Source organism: Grampus griseus, assembly GCF_964374135.1.
Source record: "Grampus griseus genome assembly, chromosome: X".
Taxonomy (NCBI): domain Eukaryota; kingdom Metazoa; phylum Chordata; class Mammalia; order Artiodactyla; family Delphinidae; genus Grampus; species Grampus griseus.
In genome coordinates, this window is record NC_138999.1 from 63,667,682 (window position 1) to 63,680,697 (window position 13,016).

Consider the following 13,016-nt stretch of genomic DNA (forward strand, 5'->3'; position numbering starts at 1 on the left):
GCAGAAACTCTGCAAGTCAGAAGGGACTGGCAGGACATATTTAAAGTGATGAAGGAGAAAAACCTGCAACCAAGATTACTCCACCCAGAAAATATCTCATTCAGATTTAATGGAGAAATTAAAACCTTTACAGACAAGCAAAAGCTGAGAGAGTTCAGCACCACCAAACCAGCTCTACAACAACTGCTAAAGGAACTTCCCAGGCAAGAAACACAAGAGAAGGTAAAGACCTACAATAATGAACCCAAAACAATTAAGAAAATGGGAATAGGAACATACATATCGATAATTACCTTAAATGTAAATGGATTAAATGCTCCCACCAAAAGACACTGATTGGCTGAATGGATACAAAAACAGGACCCATAAATTTGCTGTCTACAAGAGACCCACTTCAGACCTAGAGACACATACAGACTGAAAGTAAGGGGATAGAAAAAGATATTTCATTCAAATGGAAACCAAAAGAAAGCTGGAGTAGCAATTCCCATATCAGAGAAAATAGACTTTAAAATAAAGACTATTAGAAGAGACAAAGAAGGACACTACATAATGATCAAGGGATCGATCCAAGAAGAAGATATAACAATTGTAAATATTTACGCATCCAACATAGGAGCACCTCAATACATAAGGCAAATACTAACAGCCATAAAAGGGGAAATTGACTGTAACACATTTATAGTAGGGGACTTTAACACCTCACTTTCACCAATGGACAGATCATCCAAAATGAAAATCAATAAGGAAACACAAGCTTTAAATGATACATTAAACAAGATGGACTTAATTGATATCTATAGGACATTCCATCCAAAAAACAACAGAATACACATTTTTCTCAAGTGCTCATGGAACATTCTCCAGGATAGATCATATCTTGGGTAACAAATCAAGCCTAGGTAAATTTATGAAAATTGAAATTGTATCAAGTATCTTTTCCGACCACAACGCTATGAGACTAGACATCAATTACAGGAAAAGATCTGTAAAAAATACAAACACATGGAGGCTAAACAATACACTACTTAATAACGAAGTGATCACTGAAAAAATCAAAGAGGAAATAAAAAAATACCTAGAAACAAATGACAATGGAGACACAACAACCCAAAACCTATGGGATGCAGCAAAAGCAGTTCTAAGAGGGAAGTTTATAGCAATACAAGCCCACCTTAAGAAACAGGAAACATCTCGAATAAACAACCTAACCTTGCACCTAAAGCAATTAGAGAAAGAAGAACAAAAAAACCCCAAAGTTAGCAGAAGGAAAGAAATCATAAAAATCAGATCAGAAATAAATGAAAAGGAAATGAAAGAAACGATAGCAAAGATCAATAAAAGTAAAAGCTGGTTCTTTGAGATGATAAACAAAATTGATCAACCATTAGCCAGACTCATCAAGAAAAAGAGGGAGAGGACTCAAATCAATAAAATTAGAAATGAAAAAGGAAAAGTTAAAACAGACACCACAGAAATACAAAGCATCCTACGAGACTACTACAAGCAACTTTATGCCAATAAGATGGACAACCTGGAAGAAATGGACAAATTATTTGAAAGGTATAACCTTCCAAGACTGAACCAGGAAGAAACAGAAAATATGAACAGACAAATCACAAGTAATGAAATTGAAACTGTGATTAAAAATTTTCCAACAAACAAAAGTCCAGGACCAGATGGCTTCAGAGGAGAACTCTATCAAACATTGAGAGAAGAGCTAACACCCATCCTTCTCAAACTCTTCCAAAATATTGCAGAGGAAGGAACACTCCCAAACTCATTTTATGAGGCCAGCATCACCCTGATACCAAAACCAGACAAAGACACTACAAAAAAAAAGAGAAAATTACAGACCAATATCACTGACGAATATACATGCAAAAATCCTCAACAAAATACTAGCAAACAGAATCCAACAACACATTAAAAGGATCATACACCATGATCAAGTGGGATTTATTCCAGGGTTGCAAGGATTCTTCAATATACGCAAATCAATCACCGTGATACGCCATATTAACAAACTGAAGAATAAAAACATATGATCATCTCAATAGTTGCAGAAAAAGCTTTTTACAAAATTCAACATCAATTTATGACAAAAACTCTCCAGAAAGTGGGCACAGAAGGAACCTACCTCAACATAATATAGGCCATATACGACAAACCCACAGAAACATCATTCTCAATGGTGAAAAACTGAAAGCATTTCCTCTAAGATCAGGAACAAGACAAGGATGTCCACTCTCACCACTATTATTCAACAAGCTTTGGAAGTCCTAGCCATGGCAATTAGAGAAGAAAAAGAAATAAAAGGAATACAAATTGGAAAAGAAGATGTAAAACTGTCACTGTTTGCTGATCACATGATACTTTACATAGAGAATCCTAAAAATGCCACCAGAAAACTACTAGAGTTAATCAATGAATTTGGTAAAGTTGCAAGAAACAAAATTAATGCACAGAGATCTCCTGCATTCCTATACACTAATGATGAAAAATCTGAAAGAGAAATTATGGAAACACTGCCATTTACCATTGCAACATAAAGAATAAAATACCTAGGAATAAATCTACCTAGGGAGACAAAAGACGTGTATGCAGAAAGCTATAAGACACTGATGAAAGAAATTAAAGATGATACCAACAGATGGAGAGATATACCATGTTCTTGGATTGGAAGAATCTATATTGTGAAAATGGTTCTACTACCCAAAGCAATCTACAGATTCAATGCAATCACTATCAAATTACCAATGGCATTTTTTTTTTCTGTACGCGGGCCTCTCACTGTTGTGGCCTCTCCCGTTGCGGAGCACAGGCTCCGGACATGCAGGCCCAGCGGCCACGGCTCACGGGCCCAGCCGCTCCGCGGCACGTGGGATCCTCCCGGACCGGGGCACGAACCCGCGTCCCCTGCATCGGCAGGCGGACTCTCAACCACTGCGCCACCAGGGAAGCCCTCCAATGGCATTTTTTACAGAACTAAAACAAATCATCTTAAAATTTGTATGGACACACAAAAAACCCCAAATAGCCAAAGCAGTCTTGAGGGAAAAAAATGGAGCTGGAGGAATCAGACTCCCTCCCTGCAGACTATACTACAAAGCTACAGTAATTAAGACAATATGGTACTGGCACGAATACAGAAACACAGATCAATGGAACAAGATAGAAAGCCCAGAGATAAACCCACGCACCTATGGTCAACTCATCTATGACAAAGGAGGCAAAGGTAAAAATGGACAAAGATGTTCTCTTCAATAAGTGGTGCTGGGAAAACTGGACAGCTACATGTAAAATAAAGAAATTAGAACACTCCCTAACACCATACAGAAAAATAAACTCAAAATGGATTCGAGACCTAAATGTAAGACCGGACACTATAAAACTCTTAGAGGAAAACATAGGAAGAACACTCTAAGACATAAATCACAGCAAGATCTTTTTTGACCCACCTCCTAGAGTAAAGGAAATCAAAACAAAAATAAACAAATGGGACCTAATGAAACTTCAAAGCTTTTGCACAGCAAGGGAAACCATAAACAAGATGAAAAGACATCCCTCAGAATGGGAGAAAATATTTGCAAACGAGTCAATGGACAAAGGATTAATCTCCAAAATATATAAACAGCTCATGCAGCTCAATATTAAAGAAACAAGCAACCCAATCAAAAAAAGGGCAGAAGACCTAAATAGACATTTCTCCAGAGAAGACATACAGATGGCCAAGAAGCACATGAAAAGCTGCTCAACATCACTAATTATTAGAGAAATGCAAATCAAAAGTACAATGAGGTATCACCTCACACCATTTAGAGTGGGCATCATCAGAAAATCTACAAACAACAAATGCTGGAGAGGGTGTGGCTAATAGGGGACCCTCTTGCACTGTTGTTGGGAATGTAAATTGATACAGCCACGATGGAGAACAGTATGGAGGTTCCTTAAAAAACTAAAAATAGAATTACCATGTGATCCAGCAATCCCACTACTGGGCATATACCCAGAGAAAACCATAATTCAAAAAGACACATGCACCCCAGTGTTCATTGCAGCACTATTTACAATAGCCAGGTCATGGAAGCAAGCTAAATGCCTATCGACAGGCGAATGGATAAAGAAGATGTGGTACATATATACAATGGAATATTAATCAGCCATAAAAAGGAACGAATTGAGTCATTTGTTGAGACGTGGATGGGTCTATAGACTGTCATACAGAGTGAAGTAAGTCAGAAAGAGAAAAACAAATGTCGCATATTAACACATGTATGTGGAACCTAGAACAATGGTGCAGATGAACTGGTTTTCAGGGCAGAAGTTGAGACACAGATGTAGAGAACAAATGTATGGACACCAAGGGGCGAAATCTGCGGTGGGGTGGGGATGATGGTGTGCTGGCGATTGGGATTGACACGTATACACTGATGTGTATAAAATTGATGACTAGAGCTTCCCTGATGGCGCAGTGGTTGAGAGTCCACCTGCTGATGCAGGGGACACGGGTTCATGCCCTGGTCTGGCAAGATCCCACATGTGGCGGAGCAGGTGGGCCTGTGAGCCATGGCCACTGAGCCTGCACGTCCGGAGCCTGTGTTCCGCAACGGGAGAGGCCACAACAGTGAGAGGTCCGCGTCCCGGAAAAAAAAAAAATTGATGACTAATAAGAACGTGCAGTATAAAAAAACAAACAAAAAACAACTAATACTAAATTTTCTTTGGGTTATTTGTATGGAAATATGTTAATATAGATGTTTCAGACATTACATGAAATTTCTAAAAATCTTATATGTTCTGGTATAATAAGTCATAATTCTAGTTATTACTTTAAAATGTATATCTCAGAAATAACTAAATTTCCTTGTCAATTGCATTATTATGAACTTTCATCAAATCTTTAACCATGGTCATTTTTAAGTCTTTTGTCATTTACAGACAGTTCTGGGTGTACTCTGATGCTTTTGCAAAAATGTTCCTATAAAAGGGTTTCATCTTCAAGGAATTCATGGAAAACACTCCGACAAGTACAGGTTTCTGGTAACTGACTATACTGCTGAACTGAATGAATAAGCATTTTGAGAACTCCAATGGAAAACTGATAAATTCATAAAAGTGCTAACGAAAGATCAAGATGAAAAAAAAATTAATTACATGGGACTGAGTGTACTGATGAGGACGATTATAATTTTTGTGACTTTCTGTTTGAATAAAAAAAGAATCATTGAATTCTCTGGAGATAAGGTGCTGTGAATTGGTGATAGATAATAATAATGGCTGAATGCCCTGTTATTTGGCTTGTATGGCAGAAACGTTATTAAAAGCTGGGAGAAAGAGCCAAAGTGAGGCATTTCTAAGAGTGCAGATCCTTGGGGCAATTATCCTACCCCAGAATTGACAGTTCTCTACAGAGGATGTAACTATATTGATTATAAATGAGTGGGCTTTGATTTTTGCTCTTGTTCTTTATTCCAAAGAAGACTCATTTTAGACCTCCCTTTGGTGTAGTGATATTGTGTGTTTGTGTATGTATGTGTGTGAGTGGGGTGCAAATAATTGCTGGTATTAGTTATTAATCAACATTACCCACTGACACAGATTTGTCTTGTGATTTATAGCCAGGGCATAGGATATACCACAGCTTTTAAATAAATGAGCCTGTAAACACTAACTGGTACAGAGGAACTACTAGGGCAATTAATGAAGAGGAGAAAATCTTTCTTAATTACCACCTTCCTCCAGCAAAGTTTCCTCAAATAAGTGAACAAATGGCTGTATCTCTGTCTGAAGAATGGATCTAAAGGGGATTGCAAGAAGCCTATAAATAAGCTTTGCTCTAGAGCTAGTTTAGTTGATAGTAGTTTTAATCTGGTTCATGAAGTCACTCAGAGGACACAAACTCATCTCTCCTTCATTGCTTTCTCTTCATTCCTGTTGCAATTATAAGAATTACCTAGAATCTCTAAATCAATCTTTGTTTCTTCTTGCTTTTTGTTCTTGTTTAAATTTAAAACTTTAACTTTTCCCTCCATGAAAGTAATATAAACATTTAATCCCAAAATATGCAAAGTGGAGACAAAAAAAATAATTTCTAAGACTGTTGCCCATACCACTTAGAGCATTTTGGGGGTATATTTCCCCTCTGTTGTTTTTCTTCTCCATATATTTGTTTTTTTCATTTATAAATTATTTTATTTTTAATTGTTGTATAGTTGATGTACAATATTATATAAGTTACAGATGTACAATATAGTGATATACAATTTTTTTTGTCAATCCCAAACTCCCTATCTCCCCCCCCCCACTTTGCTCCTGGTAACCATAGTTTGTTCTCTGAGTCTGTGAGTCTGTTTCTGTTTTGTAAATAAGTTCATCTGTATCATTATTTTTAGATTCCACATAATTGATATCATACGATATTTCTCTTTCTCTGTCTGACTTACTTTACCTAGTATGACAATCTCTAAGTCCATCTATGTGGCTGCAAATGGCATTATTTCATTCTTTTTAATGGCTGAGTAATATTCCATTGTGTATATGTACCACAACTGCTTTATCCATTCATCTGTCTATAGACATTTAGGTAGCTTCCATGTCTCGGTGCTGCAGTGAATATTGGGGTGCATGTATCCTTTCAGACTATGTTTTTCTCTGGATATATGCCCAGGAGTGGGATTGCAGGATCATATGGCAGCTCTATTCTTAGTTTCTTAAGGAAACTCCATTACCCTGATACTAAAACCAGATAAAGATACCACAAAAAAGAAAATTACAGGCCAATATCACTGATGAACATAGATGCAAAAATCCTCAACAAAACACTTACAATCTGAATCCAACAATACATTAAAAGGATCATACAGCATAATCAAGTGGGATTTATCTCAGGGATGTAAGGATTCTTCAATATCCACAAATCAATCAGTGTGATACACCACATCAACAAATTGAAGACTAAAAACCATATGATCATCTCAATAGGTGCAGAAAAAGCTTTTGACAAAATTCAACACCTATTTATGATAAAATCTCTCCAGAAAGTGGGCATAGAAGGAAGATACCTCAACATAGTAAAGCCCATATATGACAAACCTACAGCTAACATCCTACTCAACGGTGAAAAGCTAAAAGCGTTTCCTCCAAGATCAGGAACAAGACAAGGATGTCCACTCTCACCACTTTTATTCAACATACTTTTGGAAGTACTAGCTATAGTAATAAGAGAAGGAAAATAAATAAAAGGAATCCAAATTGGTAAAGAAGAAGTTAAACTATCACTGTTTGCAGATGACATGATACTATACATAAAAAATACTAAAGATAGCACCAGAAAACTACTAGAACTAATCAATGAATTTGGTAAAGTTGCAGGATACAAAATTAATACACAGAAATCTGTTGCTTTTCTATAAACTAACAATGAAAGATCATAAAGAGAAATTCAAGAAACAATCCCATTTACTATCACACCAAAAAGGATAAAATACCTAGGAATAAACCTAAGGAGGCAAAAGACCTGTACTCCGAAAACTATAAGACGCTGCTGAACGAAATCGAAGAATGACACAAACAGATGGAAAGATATACTATATTCTTGGATTGGAAGAATCAATATTGTCAAAATGACTATACTACCCAAGGCAATCTACAGATTTGATGCAATCCCCATAAAATTACCAATGGCATTTTTCACAGAACTAGAACAAAAAATCTTAAAATTTGTATGGAGACACAAAAGACCCCGAATAGCCAAAGCAATCTTGAGAAAGAAAAACAGAGCTGGAGGAATCAGGCTCCTGGGCTTCAGACTATACTACAAAGCTATAGCCATCAAAACAGTATGGTATCAGCACAGAAATAGAAATATAGATCAATGGAACAGGATAGAAGGTCCATATATTTGTATATATCAAAAAACATAAGAATCTCCATGTCCAGTGTTCCAGTAATTCCATTTCTGGGAGTTATTCTAAAGCTAGAGATAAACTAGGCACAAAAATGTTCATTGTGGCATTATTTCCAGGCAATAATTCGGAAACAAACTAAACAAACTAAACTATGGGAATATATATTTCCCCACTGGCTGGAATATGATACAGTTAAAAGTAATGGTTATAAAGACTATGTCACAGGGCTTCCCTGGTAGTGCAGTGGTTGGAAATCTGCCTGCCAATGCAGGGGACACGGGCTCAATCCCTGGTCTGGGAGTATCCCACATGCCACAGAGCAGCTAGGCCTGTGTGCCACAACTACTGAGCCTGACCTCTAGAACCCGCGAGCCACAACTACTGAGCCCACATGCACAACTACTGAAGCCCATGTGCCTGGAGCCCATGCTCCGCAACAAAAGAAGCCACCACAATGAAGAGTAGCCCCTGCTTGCCGCAACTAGAGAAAGCCTGTGCACAGCAATGAAGACCCAATGCAGCCAAAAATAAATAAATTTAAAAAATAAAGACTATGTCACAATAAGGGGAAATGATTACTATATTTTAAGTGAAAAATGTAAAGTTCAAAGTGGTATGTATACTGTGATTAAAAATATGTACAAATACATACAGAAGAAAAACAACAGAGTTGTTTACAATCCAAATTCATTTACAAATGACTGGTACCAGTTTACACTGCTACACACAAAGCATGAGAATGCTTATTGTATCATGCCCTCACCACCTGATTTATCTTTACTAACCTAGTAATGAAAAACACGGGAAATACAGTTTTACATTGGACAGATATCTAGTGCATAATACAGTCAAAATTGAATTTGCTACTTCAAGGCATGGTCCAGCATCAACTTCTTTCAGTGGTAATAGTTACCTACCTGGACCCAATAGGTATTAACCAGAACTTCTTGTTATCTCCAAACACCTGCTGGATATTTTTGATGAAGCCAAGGTTGAACCCATTTTTCTCTGGGCCACTTGTAAACACTGGAGTACAGAAGGCCTCTATGGTGGGGTAGGGAAGTTGAAGAAAAGAAGAAGAGAGCAATAATCAGGACCATTACAATTTTACAGTTCTCCATGAATGTGACTTGCTTCTACAATATTTTCTGCTGTGGTAGCACAGGCCCCTCATTCTTAGTTATTGCTAAATTACTTGGTAAAAACCAGCTTAATCACTTTAATACAAAGTAAGTTTGTTATTAAACATAAAGAATTGGTACACTCTTTTTAAAAAAAATGCAGAAGAAACACATGATGGTAGAAATAATTGAACAGTCATAGGGGTAGTATGTAGTTTGTACTGCATGTAAGGAGTGAAAGAACAAATCTAACAGCACTTTATTTGAATCTAAATGGCAGTAACAGCCAAATGGTCTCTATATTTAGAGCTGGGATGAAAGTAATGACGCATAAAGAGATGGTAATGACATTGATTTGGTTTTGAAACATTTCAGAAATGAACATGTTCACACTGAAGCCTGCAATGTAAGAAATTGAGTTTTACTCCAGAAAAAATGTCAATGGGTGAACTATAATCACCTCAACGACTATGAGAAATTGGACCATGTTAGTGCACATTATTTTTAGATACACATTTATCCCATTAAGCAAACACTTTCACTGTTGGACTCTGGCTGCATCTGACCATTTCCCTTTTGTTCTTTGTTTTCAGATTGTGTTATCATGAAGCTTTTAGTACTTTTCTAGGTTGTAGCTGATCTCTAAGCCAAATATGCTAATCTACTACCCTAGCAACTAAGTGCTACATATATATTTGGTTTAGAAAATAAGTGCAAATACGTTCTTAGCTGTTATCATTATTAGCAAATGAATTCCAAAAGTATAGTGGCTTTTGTACTATACTTTCCTCAAATTTATCTTAGCTAAACATTCAGTATTTGGACACTTTCTCCTTAACCCTCATGCATTGATTTGTGTACAGTATAAATATTTGTTTCACCATGAAAACGATTATTGCACTGGATCCATCAGAAATGCAATTCTCCAAATAAAAGCCGAGAATATAGAGTAGTGGAAAAATTTTCAGAGAAAAATTTTCATTTCTTGTGCTCATTTTCTAGAGACTCACTTGTTCAATGTGTTTATCTCATTCCCACAGTCCCTACACAGCTCCTTGATAACTGTAGATATTCAATTATTTGTTGGTTTGGATTTTTTCTCAGGACTCTGTTTTTAGAAGTGTTCAATAAATTAGATTTTTCTATCTTTATTGACCTTGACTTCCTCCTTCTGATGCTCCCTTCTGTACTGATTCTTTCCTTCACTTCCTTATGTGAACACCCTTTCAAAATTTTCAAGCTGTAAATCTGGAGAACTATTACCCAGAATGAACTATAAAAAGCAATGGTTATTTTTGGTTTTGTGTGAGGTTTTATTCACTAATGTTCTCTTTAGTCTGTAAGCTTCATTCACTATGGCTCTCCAGTTTGGTAAAACATGTTTACATCTGTTTCCGTTTGGAGGCAAAGAGATGTCACTGCAGGTGAAATGTTTCATTGGAAGTTTCTCTCTTCCTTAGGAACAATCCATAGGTCACAGGGATATACATTCATATGTTTTTTTCCTAGCCTTAATATCCAGTCTTACCTAAGGTGGTTTTGTTTCTGCTGACAAGCCAACAATGGTAACCAAAGAGAATCACAAGGCTGACAAAAAACATGCAGGCCACAAAGAGGAGAAAAAGGACATGGAACTTAGAGCGAACACTGGGTAATTCCCCCTAGAAAAGAAATAATAAACAAACAGAAACAAAGGATTAAAGTCATAAGGTTTGGCTAGTTTTTCTGTATAGGTTAGTACTTTCTTCCATATGTATAAAATGTCTAGCTGTAATTAAAAAAGTAGATTTTGTAAAATTTTTACAAAACAGTTCTTTCTGTGGATGACCATACCTTATTATGGATATGCTATCAGCCTACACAGCCTAAAATGGATCTTTGCTTAAGTGCAGTTCAGTGTAAAATAGAGTATATAATGTACCAATTAGAAAAGGGTAAGGTTAAAAGAGTATACTGAAGCCATAACTGGTATGCAACCTCTTAAGCTTGTATTCCATTTAGTTTGTAAATTTTGAGTCATTGGCTAGAGGTGATCTTGAGGTCATATGGTTCATCCTCTTGTTTCAAGGTGGGTTATTCTGGAATACTTTATATGTCATGTTTCTTTGGATATATGTGTGCTAAAAATGTCATAGTGATATATGTAGGAAGTTAAAACACATAGGTAGAATTTTAAAATGTTCTACTTCTAAGTCGACTTGATTTTAAAGCTACTGCAAATTTTGTGTGGTTGTTTTTTATAGTTGAAGTAGAATGTGCTGGTATATTACATCCTGTGAAACAGCTGTTTAGACAGTAAAATCATGCAAGATTTGACAGGTAATTGTAAAAGTAGGTAGCTAAAGATTTTTATAGTTAGCTGGGACATCTCATTTTCCATATGGCAACAGTTTTGTTTTTTTAAAGCAGCCCCAGACTAGAATGAATTTTCTAAAGTTTTATAGCATGCACAGCATGTAACATTTTGTCTTCTGAAGAGAATATTAGAAAATATTTTCAATTTTGGAGTAAGCAGTTGGGAGAAAGACTTTTCTTTATTTCCCCCTTTCCTGTGTTGATCATTGTTTTGGTGTGATGAATTGCTTTGAAATATTTCCAAATGCTCTTGAGTAGTAAACGTGATTCTTGGTTGAAGTGGACCTTGACATTAGGATCTAGTTCTACTACAGTTTGGAAGGAGAACGTTAAGGCTTGGAAACACTTGGCAAATTCAGATGGTACAGATTTTTTTCGTCTCTTAGAGGAGATTTATATTTATTTTGATGTAAGGAAATATTGGGAATCTTCCAGACAGTATGTGTTTGAAGGATGAAGATAAAGTGAAGTAAACCAGTCAGATGCTTTCAGCTGAGGGGTGGTCTGGGTGAAATTTGCCTGGGGGCAGAGCACGCCAGGAAATAGCTATACCAAGGACTTTGACCTTCATGAACTTTTATGTGAAGCTCCTTTTTGAAACGATTCCTCTACAAAATCTTGGCCTAAGCACCCAAATTGAATTTGATTGGTTTTTGTTTGTTTTGTTTTGAATTTATAGGAAAGATTTTGTAGTGGTTTTTGCCTGGCTGTGTTTTTGTTTTCATAATCTCTACTTTTTTAATAAGTTTTTAAAAGCTTTTAAAGCTCACATTTATTTTACTTCTTATCTTTCATGTTTAAATGGACAAAAGGAAATGGCTGGGCAGTAGGGACTGATATAAAGTCAGTTCACACTCTGAGGGGCTGAGCTGCAAGTCTTTCCCTTCCCTAATTGCTCTTATAGAACTCTCTTCTGTCTGCCAAAGCATATCTACTGTGTTGTCCCTTGATAAAGTCCTTAATATTTAACTTTCTTTTTTGTTAGAAGAGGGTGATGGCCCTATGTTCAAAATTACCTACTCAGGAGATAACCAAGTTAAATTACTCAAAGCAATAACCACCAGAAACAGTGGTTATTGGTAGATTAATCCTATTATCTCAGTTCTAAAAGAATTCATAGCCTCTATGAGGAGATTCATGGCCCAGTGTGGGAGGTGTATATTACTATTTTTTTCATAAGTCAAATATCAATTTCCTATCAAAGTGCTACTCTTTAAGTTAATATTGAGAGGAGAACCACAATCTGATGGTCTTCTGAATTCTTTATTTCAAAGGAGCTAGAGCTTCTCTATAGTAGGACCATAATGGGCAGTAGGACATGGTACAGTGTTTAAGATTACTGGGCTTAAGAGTCAGACAAGTTCAAGTTCTCACTTTGCAACTTAGAAGCTGGGTGATCCTGAGCAAGTCACTTAACTACTATGACCCTCAGTTTTATCACCTTTAAATTAGTCTAATAATTCCTGCTTTACCTAGTTCACAAGGTTGTGGTGAGGATAAGATGATATAATAGATATGAAAGTGCTTTGAAAATGGTAAAGTACCATACAAATGGAGGTTGCTATTCTTAGGAGCACAGCTAGTCTCCTTGATACATGGCTTTTAAAATACATGGCAGTGTTTACTTTTC

General features: G+C 36.4%; 1 protein-coding gene across 2 annotated transcripts in view; it reads right to left on the reverse strand.

Moving 5' to 3' along the window:
* The window catches only part of ZDHHC15 (zDHHC palmitoyltransferase 15), a gene marked incomplete at both ends in the record, with an annotated part of 102,230 nt that overhangs the window by 18,588 nt on the left and 70,626 nt on the right, over window positions 1-13,016 (reverse strand). For both annotated transcript variants that reach the window (XM_082681677.1, XM_082681676.1), the window contains 2 exons: window positions 8,828-8,954; window positions 10,560-10,692. In XM_082681677.1, the coding sequence (XP_082537803.1) occupies window positions 8,828-8,954; window positions 10,560-10,692 (260 nt within the window). The remainder of the gene's footprint in view (window positions 1-8,827; window positions 8,955-10,559; window positions 10,693-13,016) is intronic.